General features: G+C 37.2%; 1 protein-coding gene and 2 long non-coding RNA genes across 6 annotated transcripts in view; 1 reads left to right on the top strand and 2 right to left on the bottom strand.

Annotated features, from left to right (window-relative positions):
* LOC100004582 (uncharacterized) overlaps nucleotides 1–18,064 on the top strand; it is a 56,596-nt gene extending 38,532 nt beyond the window's left edge. For 2 of the 4 annotated variants that reach the window (XM_087295351.1, XM_087295350.1), the window contains exons 4-9: nucleotides 278–553; nucleotides 904–1,200; nucleotides 3,716–4,003; nucleotides 6,458–6,636; nucleotides 13,435–13,527; nucleotides 16,167–18,064. In XM_087295351.1, the coding sequence (XP_087151477.1) occupies nucleotides 278–553; nucleotides 904–1,200; nucleotides 3,716–4,003; nucleotides 6,458–6,636; nucleotides 13,435–13,527; nucleotides 16,167–16,571 (1,538 nt within the window). In that variant the 3' untranslated portion in view covers nucleotides 16,572–18,064. Of the gene's footprint in view, nucleotides 1–277; nucleotides 554–903; nucleotides 1,201–3,715; nucleotides 4,004–6,457; nucleotides 6,637–13,434; nucleotides 14,747–16,166 lie in introns of those variants that run through there. The other 2 variants (XR_015516451.1, XR_015516450.1) reach the window with 2 other exon arrangements.
* LOC141379003 (uncharacterized) lies at nucleotides 1,377–9,721 on the bottom strand. The gene is made up of 3 exons (XR_015516456.1): nucleotides 7,548–9,721; nucleotides 5,174–7,417; nucleotides 1,377–4,789 (listed from the first exon to the last, which is right to left on the bottom strand). It is a non-coding gene; the product is annotated as an uncharacterized LOC141379003 (long non-coding RNA).
* On the bottom strand, nucleotides 10,336–14,708 carry LOC147832455 (uncharacterized). Its single transcript, XR_015516457.1, has 3 exons — nucleotides 14,007–14,708; nucleotides 11,819–13,880; nucleotides 10,336–11,765 (listed from the first exon to the last, which is right to left on the bottom strand). It is a non-coding gene; the product is annotated as an uncharacterized LOC147832455 (long non-coding RNA).
* Nucleotides 18,065–19,069: the final 1,005 nt, after the last annotated feature.

The raw sequence follows: 19,069 nt of genomic DNA, 5'->3' as shown, positions 1-19,069 counted from the left end.
AGAGCATTCCCTAATCAGTTCAACATTTACTAATGCATTATTAACATGCACATCCATACTTGTTAATAATAACTAATGCTCTGTGAGTTAACATGAGCTAACAATAAACAACTGTATTTTCATTAACTGTAATAAATGTATTGTTCATTGTTTGTTCATGTTAGTAAATGAATTAACTAACATAACCTATTACAAACTTATAGTAAAGTGTTACTAGTGTAAATTAAATTGTTTGTCCACAGCATCTAAAATCTTTTTTTTCCTCATCACTGTGTAGCTAAAGATGAACACCGCGTTGCTTTCTTTGGAGAGGACGTGCATATTCCCTTGTCGGCTTTAGACACAGCAGTGGTGGTGTTCAAGCCAAAAACACAGCCAGTGCTAGAGAAGGTTTACCTGCAGAACGGGGTCATTCAGGACACAAGAGTCAAACTGAACAAACACCTCAACCACCTGATCCTGGAGGATGTGGGCGAGGAGGACGAGGGCACTTACATGGTGAAGAACTCTGCAGTGCCAGCCGATGTCAAACGAATCGCGCTTATTGTCAGAGGTAGGTTATATCATCAATATTAAAAATATAAGATATAAAGAAGGGTGGCATGGTGGCTCAGTGGTTAGCACTGTTGCCTCACAGCAAGAAGGTCACTGGTTTAAGTTCCGACTGGGCCTGTTGGCATGTCTGTGTGGAGTTTTCATGTTGTTCCCGGGTTAGCGTGGGTTTCCTCCGGGTGCTCTGGTTTCCCCACAGGCCAAAGACATGTGCTATAGTTGAGTTGAAAAAACTAAATTGGCTATAGAGTATGAGTGTGTGTGTGTGTTTCCCAGTACATTACTTGCTACGTTACATATCAAATGAATAAATAGATTTAAAATTTTGATCTTCGCTGTATTTTCTTCCAGACTGCGCATTAGAGACTGTGGTGAAATTCGGGGAGACGTATCACATTCCGATCAGCCCTACGATCGGTCCCTACACCCTTCAGTTCAGGCCTGGAGTTACACTTGAGCAGACCACAGAAGAGCCCCCTGTGCTTCTCATCAACCAGACCGGTGTCAAATCGGAGGAATACGAGAACCGGCTCACTGTGGGGGAGAAGAGGGTCAGCCTGCATGTAGTCACAGGAGCCGATGAGGGCAGCTACACCATCGTGGACATGGACGGGAAAGTCAGAATGAGGGCCTGCCTTAACGTGAAAGGTAAAAAAACGTCATTTTTTAACGCGTTAGGTTTTTATCTTAATTATAAATTGTATTATGTTTAGTTTTACACCCTTTGATAAAAGAGAAAGGCTTGTCTCAATGTTTGAAATGATGGAAGGAATAAAAAGGCAAGGACTGTACAAAAGAAAGTGAAGGAAATACAAAGAATAAAGGTTTAAAAATAGGACATGAAGGTCTGTCGATGAGCATTATAGGGTAGTTTGGTTGGTTTGTTCAACATGTCAGCTCTTGTTTGGTTCACGTTGGTGGAAGTTGGTGATTTAGCATGAAGCAAGCTTTAATGAAAATGAAAGGAGACAGTTATTTTATAGGCTCCATTTTGTTAAGAAATAGGCATACAGTGAAGATGACGGGCTTATAAATATTTAGCTACATATTGCCTCAACATTTCTGGTGTCTGTTAATATCAAAATGAAAATACGGCAGTTTCTTATATCATGTTCTCATTTTATTATTAACCAGTTAAGCTCTGGGGCTATTTGGGGTAATTCCGCCTGAATTTGGCCTTCTGATTTATAAAGCTTCCCATCCCCACATGCAGAGGTGTAAATACAAAAGTTTGGTATCATTTGAAAGGAAACCCTTTGAAATTTCATACATTACAGTTGAAATTGAAAACAATTGTTGTATATATTGTCTGTGTTATAATAAACACAAAAAAGGTGCTTTTTTATAAACTGAAGTTTGGAAATGTGTAACTCAGGCCTCGAGTGTTCTAGCACCCTGGAAACAATTTTATTTCTTTCCAGCAGGTGTCAGCAAACACAGGAAAAAATATATATTTTTTATAATAATGTATGTGAGAGTTATTCTATCCCAACTGCAAGGAGGAAAAAATGCAAATTTTTTTTTATTTCCGACCGGTGGGGGGGTTGGTGGTGGTGGGGGGGAGTCGCGCGCTAACTGGTGGGGGTGGGGGCGGTTTGGGGGGCACTTCAGATAATTTTGGAAGGGCACTTTCTATCCAAGACTAAAAAGGGCATGTGCACTGCACAGGTTGAGCCCTATGTGTGCACGTGCCTGATTACAATACTCATTTTGTTTTACTTAAAAAGCCAAGAAAAGTACACTAGTTTCCAGTGTATTGTATAAAAAAATTAACACTAAAATCTCACAGCTTCTGGTAGCCCATGTACAAACTGGGGAACACATAAAATCCTACAGTTTGAAAATAAACATACATGTGAAGTTAATAAAGATAAATTGGCCATTTCAAATAAACATATTTATTTGTGTAGTAAACTTAAATAAACCATCCTAATTATCTCGGTGCTGAAAAAAATGCGAGACTGTGGTCTGTAACGCGGATCGAGTGCTTTTATAAGATGACAAAAGCCTGCATCTCCAATCACCGAAAACGGCTGCAAATCTTTAGCAATAAACACCCGCACTGCCTTTGTTATTTTGATGTGTCTCTCGGAACCAGTTGGGTAGATTCAGCGAGGAATTGTTGCTATTTTGAGGACTTTTACCTTCTCTGTTATTCTGCCTTCAGACAGTGATATTGCTGGGTGACGGCGCTGCAGATGTGCAGTCATGGTTATATGTGTAAAACAATGCTTGCGTTAATTTTTTGTTCACCGTTTTTTCTTGTATTGTCATTATGCTTACTGGCAAAATCGAAATGTCCTCACATCACAGATTTGAAAGACGTTGGCGCTTTCTCGTACTGTTGCCTCACTTCACTGGTCTTTCCTTGTACTGTTGCCTGTCAGCCGCACTTCATCGCCGCTCACAATGTTCAAGTGTGGAATGATGGTCAAGCGCCCCCTAACTTTAGAGCATAGTGATTGGATATTTACTCGCAGGGAGGAGTTTCCTCATCTCAGCTCATGGATTGAGAGGCACACACAGTCAATTCGGGGAGATATAAAATGCACACAAATTTTTTAAACACAAAACCGAGAAAACCGCAATTCACAGACACGTATTGAACCGTGGAGGTCGTACCGTACAGTTCAATATTATATTGAGAACCGTGGCATCTCTAATAAATACCTATTTATTAATTAATTTATTTGCTAAAAGGTTTGCTTACAGTGAAACTTTTGCAATGAAAAGAAATGGATGGGCTGATCATATTGCACTTGCATTTCTACGAGTTTCCCTTTCTGATGCAAAATTGATGAGAGGAGAGTTTTTAAATAAATCATGCAACATAACTTACAGCATAGCCAGTTAGCCAGACTTGTATTTCTGCCATTATTTAAACACAAAAAGCATGTCTTGGCACATATTGTAGTAGTGTTGTTATTATCCTGTTTGCAGCTTAGTTTGCTCTGCTTTATGCACTGCTTTCAACATTATGGAAACAATCTGCTGCATCTGTATTCTCAATTTCTGCATTGTCAGCTGGAGAATGTTACACTCCCATTAGGGCTTTTATGGCATTACAATCTTGCTCTAAATTTGAAAGACTAGCAAAGCTTACACTGCAAACTTAACAATAATGGCTTGCATTTTTAACTATTGCTTCTTTTTCGTATGACAGACCACCAGATCTTTCAGAACTTGAATTACGGTGGAACGCTAAATATCAAGCTTCATCTAGACCACACCAAGGTCAAAATGGTCTACATCCCAGACTCTGGCCACAAAGAGCGTCTTATCCTGGACCAAGGGGAGCTGACGGTGCCGCTGGACTCCGCTCTGGAGGGTCGGGTGTCTGTGGAAGGCTCCATGTTCTACTTGAAGAAGGTCAAAGTCAGCGACAATGGTGTCTTTCGAGTGATGGACTTTTCAGGCTTTCGCATAACTGACGTCTACCTTCATGTGGAGCGTGAGTAGAGAAGTTATAGAGTAGAGAAGGGTTAGTTCACCCAAAACTGAAAATTCTCTCATTGTTTACTCTCTTTTCACTCATCACAAACCTGTTTGATTTACTTTGTTTGTTTGTAAAATTGTTGGAAACCTGTAATAATTGACTTACATAGAATTTGTTTTTCATACTATAGAAGTCAACCCAGCAGGCACAGAACGTCAACATGACTTCAGATTGATGTTGTACCCTAATGTCATGGGGACGTTGCATTTTGTTTGGAAATGAAAATCGGTCTGACAGCAGTGTCCAACGTCCAACCTAAAATTAACCAAATATCAACGTCTAATGATGTTACAGCTTGACGTTGTGGGGACGTTACCACTATGACGTCTATTAGACAATGAATTTTAGTTGCCAAACCTGATGAATAAATGTCAGTATTTGACATCAATATGATGTTGGATTAAGATGTTGGCTCGATGTTGGAGTTTGGTCACTTCCCAACACAACCTAAAATCAACCAGAAATCCACGTCTAATGATGTTTTAGCTTAACATTGTGTGGACGTTACCACTATGAAGTCTAGCAGATGTTGGATTTTGGTTGCCATATCTGAAGAATAAATGTCAGTATTTGACATCAGTATGACGTTGGTTTAAGGTGTTGGCGCGACATTGGAGTTTAGTAATTTCTCAACACAACCTAAAATCAACCTAATATCAACGTCTAATTATGTTTTAGCTTGACGTTGTGTGGACGTTACCACTATGACGTCTATCAGACATTGGATTTTGGTTGCCATACCTGGCGAATAAATGTCAGTATTTGATGTCAATATGATGTTGGATTAAGATGTTGGCTTGACGTTAGAGTTTGGTCACTATCCAACACAACCTATAATCAACCAGATATCAACGTCTAATGATGTTACAGCTTGACGTTGTGGGGACGTTACCAATATGACGTCTATTAGACGTTGAATTTTGGTTGCCATACCTGACGAATAAATGTCAGTATTTGACATCAGTATGACGTTGGTTTAAGGTGTTGGCGCGACATTGGAGTTTGGTAATTTTCCAACACAACCTAAAATCAACCTAATAACAACGTCTAATTATGTTTTAGCTTGACGTTGTGTGGACGTTACCACTATGACGTCTATCAGACATTGGATTTTGGTTGCCATACCTGACGAATAAATGTCAGTATTTGACGTCAATATGATGTTGGATTAAGATGTTGGCTCAACGTTAGAGCTTAGTCACTATCCAACACAACCTAAAATCAACCAGATATCAACGTCTAATGATGTTACAGCTTGACGTTGTGGGTACGTTACCGCTATGATGTTTATCAGACATTGAATTTTGGTGGCCATACCTGACGAATAAATGTCAATATTTGACATGAGTATGACGTTGGTTTAAGATGTTAGCTCGACGTTGGAGTTTGGTTATTTCCCAACACAACCTAAAATCAACCTAATATCAACGTCTAATGATGTTTTAGCTTGACATTGTGTGGACGATACTACTATGTCAGTATTTGACATAAGTATGACGTTGGTTAAAGATGTTGGCTCGACGTTTGGTAACTTCCTAATATTAGACATTGATATTTTGTTGATTTTAGGTTGAACGTTGGACAATGACGTCAGCTTAACGTTGAGTTCTGACATCACATTAAATGGGACTGGCGCAATAATTTAGTGTGCAGTTTATAAGCTAATCGTGAAAGTTTTAGGGGGGCTGAGTAGAAATATATGGGGGCTACAGCTCCTGACGCTGGCTAGACCTTGAATTTTGGTCACCTGACATCAAAACCTAAATCTAACCTAATATTAATGTCTTATGATGTTGTGTGTCTGCTGGGCAATATCTAAATGCACTACAGAATGTTGCGTTTAAACACATCCACAAATTACATGTAAACACATCAGGTTTTTACAGCATAATACTCACTATACTCTTGAGTACTTTTAAAAGGGCTACTTTTTACTCATACTTTAAGTAGTATTTACAACAGATACTTTTACTATTTATACTACATTTATACTTATAAGTATACATAATAATATATACATCATAAGTATGATTTTTCAGTTCTCTTTCCATCACTCCGTCACCAAATATAAAATCTATAAACATTGTTTGCTGATCAGTGTTCAGTATATGACCAGTAAATGAGGATAAAAACCTAAATTAAATATGAAAAAAAATTCAAAACGAATAGTTTCTTCAGAATTATATAGTCATATATATTTTTAATCTTTTTCTGAACATTTTAAATTGTTTTGGGTGAATTAACTTACAAAGAACGATGTGACAGAGATTCATTTGTGTTTCAAATATTAGTCTTTTTCTATGGATTTTGAGTGACATTAAGACAACTAAATCATGTCTGAATTTTCATTCTTGGGCAATCTCTCCACATTAAAGATTGTTCCCTGTCTATGACCTTCTTCTGTTACAGCCTATAAGCTTCCCCAGCTGTATGTGGCGATCCTCTCCTTGCTGGCTCTGCTGGCATTTCTGCTGCTGGTGTGTTTGCTGTCTTGCCTGATCAAGGTTCACCGCCGGGCAGAGAGAGCACGTAAGATCACCCTAATCGCTCAGCAGGCCGGAAAAGGCGACGGAGACGCGTTCAGACAGGTAAACCAATCAACCCCTGACACCCTAGACAAGCAAAAGTGAATTAGTGTTCACTTAAAGTGCTAAGATTCAATAAAAGCACACATAGATGAGGATGCACTGTATTTGAAAAGAGCACTAAAGGCTGTAAGATGGACTACCATTCAAAAGTTCGGGATTAGAAAGATTACTAAGAAAGGCTGCAGTAAATAGTTAAAAAAAATAAAATAAAATAGGAACATATTTGTATAAATGCTGTTATTTTCTGTTAGTTATTCTGACCTATTTCTATTCTATTTCTATTCTGACCTATTTCTAACAAAAATGCTCTAGATTAAAGTATTTGTACGCTACTCTACAGCAGGAATAAAAACAAATTCTCAGTGCTTGTGTAATCGAGGCCAGCTAGCGAAGTGCTATGCAGGTAAACATCACTCCTCTGACCTGAAGATGCTAGAGTCCATGGTCTTTAGACTCTTTGTTTGAGCAACCAACTCCTATGCAAAGAATCGCTGGTTCTATCTCAGCTCAGAGCGGGTTGGGTGCAGGACCGGTGGGTTACACGTGGGGGCTCGTCCAGGATGAGAGTAAGGTTTAGGGGGGTGAGTGTAGCGACAGACACACTTGCCTTTTCTGTTTATTTTTCTGTAACAGGTTATTTTTAATTGTGACTATAATGATAATACTATTTCTACTTTATTTACTGTCAAGTAAACAACATAGGCTCATTCTGAACATTTCTGGAGATCACAAATTATGTATCCAGAAGTACGTATGGCTGCAATTCATTTTTAAAGTGTGTCTGTCGCTAGAGCATCTTTTGAGGTCAGAGGAGTGAGGTTTACCTGCATTGCACTTCACTAGCTGGCTTCCGTTACACTCACCCCCCAAACCTCACTCTCATCCTGGACGAGCCCCCACGTGTAACCCACTGGTCCTGCACGCCGTTCCTTTTCGCACTACCAGCTGACCACTTACCTCCATGTGGACAGCTTTCCCGCTGTTACCACTTTGTCCAGTTATCTTGCCATGTACATCGGTGGACTTGAGACGCTGAGAGTAGTTGACCACTTTTTTGGGGTTTGAGTCTAGTAGAGAACGTCTCCAGAAAGCGGGTAAGATGAATTAAAATAAAATAAAATAAGTACATAACAGGGTGAGAATGTGGTAAGGTCTAAAAAACAATGTTAAAAATCGCTTATTTTTCTGGATTGTTTTTCAAAACACTGTCGGTTAAGTGTAGGGAAGTGGGTGGGTGGGCCAATCTGTGCTTTTGAATACACTATAGGCCTTTTTAATGAACGGCCAAACTCACATCCGGTACAGCAATAGTTGCGTATTGATACTCTCGGCCAGCCGCCGGAGCAATATATGAACGGAGTCAGATACACTCGTATCTGTCAAATACCTTAGATACAGATATGCTAGTTTTCACTACCTCTTGATTTACCTCAGTGGATGTTTATCATCTTGTGGACTGACATTCTATCGCTCCACACTCTAAGCTTAATAAACAATGATCATGCCGAATGGGGATTGGGGGGGATGTTTTAGGGGTTGGGGTGTTGCGCATGAAAGTAAAGACTGGTGGGGTTTGGTGGGGGGAGTTCGTGGACACCACCCTAGGTCACCTCTATAGACGCACAAGCCCTGGGTTCAAGGAAGAAGGAGGGTGGGTCAGTCGATCGGTCAGTCAATGAGTCGGTCGACAGTGGCCTCTGGTGGATTTACACAAGAAGTGCAGGCGCAAACGGCACTCACAAGAGCAATTTGAGATCTGAAAAAGCATACACATGGCCTCTGGTGCATTCGCTAAAACAAAAAGAGCAAAAAAACGTTGCTCCTGGGATATATTTTGCGATCTCCAGAAATGTATATTGTGGTACGTTTTCAGAATGAGGCTAGGTTGCTAGGTTTTGGTCACCATAAGAATAATGAAAAAAATATAATAAAAAGTGTTAATAAAATAAAAACAACCCTAATATTTTGGAATGGTAGTTAATCTCATGATGAAACAGGATATAATGGTAATAAACCATTAAATGTTTCATTAAATATGAGTGGTCAATGTTTGTTGTCTATTTTCTGTACATTGATAATGAAGTTCCTTAGGCTATCTGTTAATTTTATGTTTACCTATACTACTTCTTGGTCATTTGTAGTCTGCCCATTCCCTCTTTTTTTAACAATATGTGTGTTGTCACATCCTCAAGAACACCTTCCAGCTCTTAGAATCTTTTCAGATGTATTTCCAGCAGCAAAGCAATCCAGTCCTGCCAGTTACCTTTCATAACCCATCAGTCAATACAAATATAATCTGTCTGTGTGTCTGTGCAGTGCAAAGTGAGACCGAATGTGTGTGTTTTTCACATTTATTTCTGAAAGAGGTTTTTGTGGTGGTTAGCTTAACACTTCATCTGCGTTGCATTTCTCCTCTCTAAAGGATCGTCTGATGGAGTCCCTTATGGGTGAGAGAGCTTTGAGTTCTGGTGTCGTATTTTCCTATATAGTGCTAAGTTGATGAATCTGTATCGGTGTTGTGATTCGGGGCCTTCTGTCACTCTTTTAGTGACTGTGTTTCTGTCCATTATTCCTTTCCGTTTTCCTCTCAGATCTCCTGAGATGCGTAACTTCAGGTGTATTGCACTGATTTGAAGTCTTAATATGAATAGGTATAAAGGTACATATACACCTGTGTGGTAAAGCTTCTGCCGTGCTTAAACACACACATGCACATATGCAATGTATGTATATGGTGAGGTAAATATGACTGTATGTGTATGTGTGTATATGTGTGCTGACTTCTGTTTATATGCCGCTGTGTGAATGTGTACATATGGCTGGCAGCGATTAATGGAGTCATAAAGTGTGTAGTGTTTGAATTATGTCACATTTTCTTTAACATTTAATCGGTTTTGCTTTGTAAATAAAGTGTGTGATACTGTATATACAAGGCTGTGCTCAATATGGAATGCTAGCATGCTAAGCTGTGTATACTTTTGATTCACGTTTTAGCTGCATCTTAATCTGAAACAACTGATGTCAGGTCAGAAATGAAAACGTGTTTAACGTTTTCAATCCAAAAACTTTGTTAAAAGTACACTGTAAATAATAAAAAATTAATAATAATTCCTTCATGTTGTCCCGACACAAATCGATTAAGTAACCTAATCATTTTTACAAATTTAAGTGGGTTGAACTTCAAATAATTAAGATGTCCCAGAATACCTTACGAATTTTGTTGTTTCAGCTCATTTTAAATATGTTATTTACATTTTAAATATGTAAATCCTTTTTTTGGAGTGTATAGTTTACTCGAAATTGAATTATTTAATGAGATAACCGATAATTTACAAGATAATTACCAGCAAACAAATCTAGAACATAAATATATTTGACACACATTCTCTATTTACTTACATTCCTTTGGTTTTATTCCCTGCTTTATCAGTGGTCACCACAGTGGAATGAACCACCAATTATTCTCTAAACAAATTCTTTAAACAACAACAGAAAAAGAATCTCAGAGATTTGAAATCACTTGAGAGTGAGTAAACGCTTCGTAACATTTCATTTTTGAGGGAAGCATCTCTTAAAATCAATTTAAAAAATACATAGACATTTTTCAAAATTCCCACAAGATTTTCAATTAGAGAATGAAAATCAGTTTTAAATCGCTTTTATGTTAAATTTGTTCGGGATTAACATCACTTCTTTAGTTCTTTCAGACTAAACTTTTTCAGGAATTTCAATACAAAAGGAAAAAAAGGTTTTTGTTTTGTTTTTGTTACATTAATATTGGATTAATATCCCTTTCCAGCCATATCCTATACAGTTTTGTTGTCTGATTGGTGGTCGTTTCAAACTAAAATGGTCCTGTGGTCCACTACAGTGGACATGCTGTAAAATTTAAAATAAAAACAAAATATAAAAACTCTAAATTGTAGAATTTTTTTTAACCCAAAGGTTAAAAAAGAAAAAGATTTTTTTTCTTTGGGTGTCAGGAGGATATGTATGATGTGCACAGGTTAGTCACTTTTAATAAACCCTACAGCATTAAAAAAAAAGTCTTTCTGTAATGCTTTCCTCTGTGTGGCTTCTAGGTGGCGCTGTGGGATCATTTTTGTTGTGGAAGGAAGCTGATTTTCTATCCTTTTTTATTCTCTTACAGTATTTAAACTTTAAAAACAAATAAAGTAAAATAAACTTGCTCACCAGACTTTTTCAAGGGTTTCATCATTAATGGTCTTGTCCTCTAAATGCAGCTAAACGGGTTCCTTTGTGGTGTTGGTTTACCATATTAATAATTTACACACTCGAGATGTATGTTGTGTAACCTGATCATGGTCCTCTGACTCCTGTGCGGCCCCTCACACACTTTGGTACTGTGAAGCTAATCTGTCAGTGTAAATGCATTTGATTGAAGACAGAAAAGTCCTCATTAGATGACTATAATTAAAGGGATAGTTCACCAAAACATGAAAATGACCTCGTTATTTATTCTTTCTCATGTGGTTTTAACCCTTTATGGGTTTCTTTATTCTCTTGAACACAAAAGAAGATATTTTGATGATATTTTTTTCTGTCTTTATAGTATGAACCTGTGGAAGTCAGTACCCGACAGCTAACAGCATTCTTCAAAATATCTGATTTTATGTTTACCAGAGGAAGGAAACTCAAATAGGTTTTAAACAAACAAAGGATGAGTAAATAGTGACAGAATTTTCATTTTTTGGTGAACTATTATTCATAACATTTGCTGTATTCTACTAACTACTATGCTATATTGTACTAACAATATCTTATATGTTACTAACATTGTTCTTATCTACCATGCTACTGTATGCTGCTATATACTACTAACATTATCTTTATCTACTATGCTATATGCTACTAACATGCTTTATGCTATTTAGCTACTATGCTATATGCTACTAAAACGATCTTTATCTACTATGCTATATGCTACAAACATGCTATATGCTACTAAAATCATCTTTCTCTTCTATGCTATGCTACTAAACACCTTTTTCTACTATGCTATATGCTACTAACATTATCTTATCTACTATGCTTTATGCTAATAGAATTATCTTTATCTACTCTGCTATAGACTAACATTATTTTTTTGGCAACTATGTTATGTGCTACTAACATTATACTATGCTATGCTACTAACAGCTTATCTTATCTGCTATGCTACTAACATCATATCTATGCTATATTCTACTAATATTATCTTCGGCTACTATGCTATATGCTACTAATATGCTATATGCTACTAAAATTATCTTTATCTACTATGCTAAATGTTGCTAACATGTTATATGCTACTTACATTATCTTTGGCTGCTATGCTATATGCTACAAACATTATCTTATCTACTATGCTATATTATTTTTGGCTACTATGCTATATGCTACTAAAATTATCTTTATTTGCTATATGCTACTATTTAGTACACAATATGCTATAAGTTTAATATGTCACATACTAGCCAGCAATTAATCATCTGCCAGCTGCTAATATTATTGAAACTGTAGTTATTAAATAAACTTCCTTCTAACCCTTCTCAATGTAAGCTTTCAGAATTGTCACAGAATTTAAATGTTTTGGGGTGAACTATCCCTTTAAGGCTATTATTATTAAAACTGTATAGTTATTAAATTCTTTAGTCATAACGTTTTCTCAATGTACGATTTCAAAATCTTTCTGCTTTACACTCCATGTCAAAATGCTGCACACAGCAGCAATGTCAAGTTTATTATGCTAGCATGCTAATCTGAACACAGCCACTTAGACTCCAGCTATTAATCATCTGCCAGCCATTGAAATTCACCTTGTCCATGTGTTTGTCATCGTGTTTACCCTCAAAGCCTTATGGGTAAGTGTGTGTCTCAGGGTTTTTACTAATATATTCCCATACTGTATATATGGTTTGACACTGTGAACGGCCAGAGAGTGTTGTTGTGCTTTAAACAAGCAACAACATGCCATCTAATTGAAATCAGATTCAGATACATTTGCATCATCTGTTTTCACAATGTTACAGTATACAGTATAAGCCATGTGTGCGCAGAATATTTATTCTGGATCTGCTGATTTCTCTGGCTGTTTTCACACTCGGTTTGACTGGTTAGTCTGAAGTTCATTTCCACCTCCTGTCCCTGCCTTCGCACAACATTTCAACATCGCAGTATTTTGGCTGTAAAATGCGATCCGTTTGCATCAGCGGCGCGATGTGAGCACCAACAGCAGATGTCTGCCACTGTAGCCAGATAACAGCTCAGGAGAGGGACAACAAGCCATAATGGAAACGCAATATTCACCTCATTTGTTGCATTCATATTTTAGTGCCTTTGATTTATTTTTCTAGCAGGTTTTTTTTTTGCGTCTGTCATAACAACAAAAGCGCTGAATGTTACTTGCTACAGGCAATTTCTGCAGGCAAACAGGAGTGACAGATGCATTATTAAAGGAATGCAGGTAAACTGGGACACTTTTTTCCTCATATTGAGAGGATTGTCAAAATAGGCACCAATTTATTTGAGTTCACTTCAGCATCAGTAGCAGTTTACTTCTGGAAATAACAGACCATTCTCCACATTTAACGTACATCTGACTTTATCTGACGTACGACGAAAGGTTTCCTGGTTCAAGAATAGCTTTAATGCCAAAAAAATTCAGATTGGTGTTAAATGGACTTTGGTTTAAACTGCAAACTGTTGTGCGAAAAAGCCATTTTGCTGATTATTGTACTGTCGTGGAGCCACATGAGTGGTCTGTTTGTTTCTGACTTGTGTATTTGTGTTTTCCAGGTGGTTCATGAAGCTTATACTAGATTTGCGGAGGAGTCTACTGTGCAATCCACATGGGAGAACAACACAGAGAGCACTGAAGTTGAAATCAAAGTAGGAAAGGTTTTTCTTTACTTGTTTGCCACTAACATAATCTTTAGACTTTATCATGCTATATGCTAACATTGTCTACTATGTCATATGCTACTAACAACATTATCTATAGCTACTTTGTTATATGCTAACATCATCTTTAGCTACTATGTTATATCTACTAACATTATCTTTGGGTGTTATATGCTACTAACATTATATTTATCTACTATGTTATGTCTACATTCTTGTATATGTCTATTTCTGTATTCATGTCTATGTCTACTATGCAATATGCTACTATCTTTATCTTTAGCCAGTATGCTATCCCTGCTGAAAAAAAACAAACAGCCTAAACCAGGGATGTCCAAACTCTGTCCTGGAGGCACCTCGAACTTGCCTCGACACACCTACAAGGATGTTTCTAGAAAACCTAGTAAGAGTTTGATTAGCTGTCCAGGTGTGTCTGATCGGGGTTGGAACTAAACTTTGCAGGACACCGGCCCTCCATAACCAAGTTTGGACTTGTCTGGCCTAAACTATCCTAGACTGGTAGTTTTAGCTGGTTGTTCAGCCTGGTTTCAGAGGGGTTTCAGCCATTTCCATACTGGTTTCCAGCCATTTCCAGTCTGGTCTTAGCTGATCAGGCTGGGAAATGACCAGCTAAAACCAGCTTGACCCTCCTGGTTTAAGCTGGACATAGCTGGTTTTGACTGGGCTCCCAGCCTGGTTAAGCTGCTCAAGCTGGTTTTAGCTGGTCATTTTCCAGCTTGACCAGCTAAAACCAGGCTGAAAATGGCTGGAAACCAGCATGTAAATGGCCAAAACTACTACTTACATTATCTTTATCTATCTACTATGCTATGATAATAACATTATCTTTATCTACTTTGCTATTAACTACTAACATTATCTTAAGTTACTATGCTATGATAATAACACCTTTATCTTCTATGCTATTAGCTACTAACATTACAACTATTATATATGCTGCTAACACTATCTTTAGCTACTTTGCTACATTCTACTAACATTATATTTATCTACATTAACATTATCAGCTTTTGGCTGCAACATGTATACTGACATTAATTTATATGCTACTAACATGCTCTTGCTACTATGCTGTATGCTGCTAACATTATCTTCAGGTACTATGTAATGTATGTGCTATCAATATTAGATTCAGATCATCCTAAAATTAAAAAAAATCAATAAAATAAACTTACAGTAAAAAAAATATATATATGAAAACACTGAATAACACAGAATGAATTATTGTTCTTCTCACCACCAGGATTTTATCCTGCATTCCCAATAAATGGCAGAAAGCCTGTTTACCAAACTTTTATCACCAACATCAGTTTTCTCATGTTGTCTGTTTATATTTAATTTGTCTTAATACAGCAACACATTGAACCTGCTGATTCCCATCTTAATGATAATTTCTTTCCAAATTATAACTTGTGTGTATAGGTTGAATGAAAACTATCGAAAATAGGTTGTTATAAATTTTTTTTTTTAAATATAACATACATATTAGATGACGACTTATTTCAGTCAGTTAGACTTAGTCAGTTAGTAAGCAACATTTGTGTTTTTCATCTGAAGTAGTAGCACTAAAATTAAAATCAACTAAAACTTAAATGTAAATAAACCCAAATATAGTATTATTAAAATAAAACCAATAGCAAAAAATAATGTAATACAAACTGAAATTGAAAGTAAAAATAATTGTAGAAGATCATTTATAAAACTGTTTAATATTGTGCCAGCTGTATTGTAAAATGTTGTTTTCTGTTTACATTTACATCAAGGACTTTTGTTGGATTTCTAGTTTCTGTTTTGTTTATTAGATGGCTACTTATTATGATCACCTGTGTCTTGTTTGGTTTCTGTTTGCCCTGTTTTTAAGCCTTCTGTTGGTTCAGGGTTAAAAGCATGACTATTACTTATTATCGAATATTACCTTTCATGTAGTGTGTTGTGGAGATGTTCGGAAATGTTAATTGTTTGTTTGAGTTTTAAAGATCTAAGGGTTAGAAGAAATTAGAAAATTCAGATACGGTTTCCATTATGCACTAAATAAGGTAGTAGAAAGAAGGAGTTTGGAGAGAACCAGACCAGAACAGTTTGAGACTGAGAAATTAGGTGACGTGAAATGTATGTTATGAGAAATGAAAATTATTTTTTGCATATATAAATGCACGTAAGCCTTTTGTAGGAGACCAAAACAAAATCAGAGATCTCTAAAATAGCATAATAATGGCACAAACAGAAAGCTGTAATGTTCTCTCTCACATCAGAGTTTGTTTTTGTTCCATTACCTTCTTTGATTTGTGGTTTAATATAGTAAACGGCTTAAATTAGATCCATCTCTTTCTTTCCTCCTCTTTTTGCCTGCCAAGCCATAACAAGTATATAAATAATACAACAATAAATCCAATCCAAATGGGTTTGCTTTTACGTTTTCATGAACACAATATTTTTAAAAAGTCTAAAGAATTGTTGTGTGAGTTATTAAATTCAATTCAACATATGTCAAACTGAATAAATAAATAAAGAATTCTCATTTAGTTTACTCATTTTTAGCAGTGTATGACTAGTATGGATATATGATACTACTTTGTGGATAAAACTTACAGTAACTTTGCTTTTAGGGCCTCGAGGTGTCGAAACCAGGTCAGTACCATGCCCTCCAATCTGACAAAAACTTCCTGGATATGAACGACTCAGGTGTGGAGTTCAACTCGTCTGCGCTCCCTCTGGACAGCGACACCGATGTACCCGACAATTTCGCCTCTCACAAGCTCCTCATCGAGTCTGACACTCTCGCTGGCGTCCCGCCGGCCATTTCTGAGGGCGACCACAGCTCCACTCGCACCCCTGATTCCATCCTGAGCGCCAGCCCTGCCACCCAGCCCAAATCCGGGGCTAAAACGGAGGTCGACTTGATTGGCGCAACCACACCTGAGGGAGTGAAGGATCTGGATGCAAACACGAGCAAAGATGCTTCGCCACATTCCGAGAAAGTCGTGGATCCAAGTAACGGAACCGCAACCTGAGAAGTGAAAAATGAAATCGCACATCATTTATACCAATGCAGCCACTGTTCATTTGCAACATCTCACCGTTTGCATTTGCAAAACTGACACTTCATCACTTGCTTGAATTCATCTGATGCTAAACTAATGGGTTGTTGATTAGGATAAAACACTGATCCAGAAGATATGCAAAAGAAGAAAACAACACTCGCAAAAAAAAGGAAAAAAAATGAAGAACAAGATCGGTCCTGCACTATGCATGTCTTTGAATTACCGATGAGTTCTTGATTAGTTTTAAAGCTAGATTAGTGTGACCATAAAGTGCATGTTAAGACACACACACACACAGACTTGAAGACTTACTTACTTTTTAAAAACTTTTACAAACTCTATCCAAGTGAATCTGAAGTGGATTGTACCATAAATGGGGGTATACCTTGCATATTTTTTCAAACAGTTGATCTACCAAATGCCAAATGAACATTTCGAGAACATCTCCGTCACTTATCATCAAGCTGGATTCATTTCAAGATCATTCTGAATGCATCCCTCTTTCCTTTTTGACCGTTTGCAGCCACCGGCAGCTTTTGAAGGGCTGTCATGATAATCCCTGCCAATGGTTAACTAAACACCTTGATGAATCAGGTCCGCATGGATGACAGGTATCTGATACGCTGGCTTTACACTGTAAATAGGATCAGCTGTGGCTGAGGGTTTTTTGGCTCTGAGGAACTCCGGCTGAAGGAAACGGCTTGTCTCAGCAGTTTCAGATGCTGACTCCGCTCGGGTTTCCTCACAACTCGGGCCTTTCCGGTGATCTCTTTTCCTTCTCATCTTTTATTCTTACTCTTTTGAACCTATTTTAGGAGCTTGGAGCTTTGTGAGACTTGCTGAATTTTGCATATTGAGAATCCCGATGAATGATTTGCAATAAGAAGCAGATTAGTGAAATGAGAGGAGGGAACTGAGGATAGGAAGACAAAAAAACAAATCTATATTTTGTAAGGTTTGAATCATTTCTGGCAGTAAACCTAAATCTGCATTGAACACATCCTGGTTCAGATTACACAATAATAGTTTGGAACAATCCGTTTCATGTCGGGTGTTAAAGGAAATTGAAAATGACAGTGGTTGTCATGATGCAAGAAATTATTGTTCTATCTCATCTGGACTGTCTGGGATGTGCACAATTATCACTGCAGATCTCCTTATTCAATTAGATTTGCAATTGCAATCTCTTGTTTTGATTAAATTTAAGATAGCTCTGCCTATTTCGATAACATCAGGCACATCATTATAAGACAAACAATGAGGCAGCTTGCAAGCTTCTTGTTCATAATTACAAATTAGGCGCTAAAAATCAGATCATCTGACAGTGACAAACTGGCATAAATATTGTGTAGTGCTAACCCAGCTAAACTGCTTTCCAAACATGACTGTATTGCTTCAACATTTTTAGTTTAATTAAACATAATTATTATTTTTACACTCAAAACATTCCTTTGATTTCAAAATTGCGACAATGTAAAAAAAAAAACTACTTATTTATTTCCTGGTACCGTAAACTCCAGACGAATATTCTCCATTGTGTTTATAGGTTTTAAATTGGATTCTATTAAACCTAATGAAGGAATATTTTCATAGTTCCTATAACTACTGTCAGATGTGTTTGTGCTTCAGCAGTTAAGAAAATAATTTTAGTTTTATAGGACTTTCCCAACCAAGGAACCTATTTACAAACTATAGGCAGAAATACCCGCTCTTTGGTGTGTATTGGAAGTGGGAACAATTTAGTTCTAGGAACGCCATTTGGGGAACTAAATTAGCTCATACTACAGAGCAGGATCTAATCTAGCTCAATAGTGATGTAGTGTATATTGATTGATTGATTGATTGATTGATTGAACGCATGCCATATGAGATAAAGTGTTACTAGACATACACATTCAGAAAGCTAACGCTAGCAGTATTAGCCTTTTTTTAAGTTCTTTATTATATGTAGCACTACAAGCTTTAATAGAGTAGGTGATTTAGTCCTCACTTTTAGTGTTTCAGTTGCAAACCTATATATCTACGTTTCATGTCCTTTGAACACACTACACACAGTGAATACACAGTTTGGGTAACACCTCCATTCTGTTGATGTTTTTGAATGTCGCACTTAAATGACGTTGTTGTCCCCTGGCTTATTCTTAATGCAGGAAAATGCATTCAGGGGAAATGTAGTAGATAATGTGGACTGGGCTGGTGGGTAGTATCTATAACAGAGTTCCTATTACTACCCTGTATAAGAGCTTTATTTATCCATTGATCCATGAAGAGCCTTTTCAGTTTGTAGAACTGTTTCTTTGCCCAAATGGCAGCATAACAAATCTTCAGATTAGTAAAGTGTTATTTGCACTGATGCCATGTATCCACCAAAGCATTTAGAGAGTAGAGTATAGCTGCTTTTCTAGTTTTGTGTCGAATGGTTCTAAGAACAGTCAGGTATGGTTCCAGTTGTATATCCACATGATCCT

Source organism: Danio rerio, chromosome 19 (assembly GCF_052040795.2).
Source record: "Danio rerio strain M-AB ecotype USA chromosome 19, GRCz13ab, whole genome shotgun sequence".
NCBI lineage: Eukaryota > Metazoa > Chordata > Actinopteri > Cypriniformes > Danionidae > Danio > Danio rerio.
The sequence above is the reverse complement of the archived record's forward strand: the minus strand, read 5'-3'. Positions and strand labels throughout refer to the sequence as shown.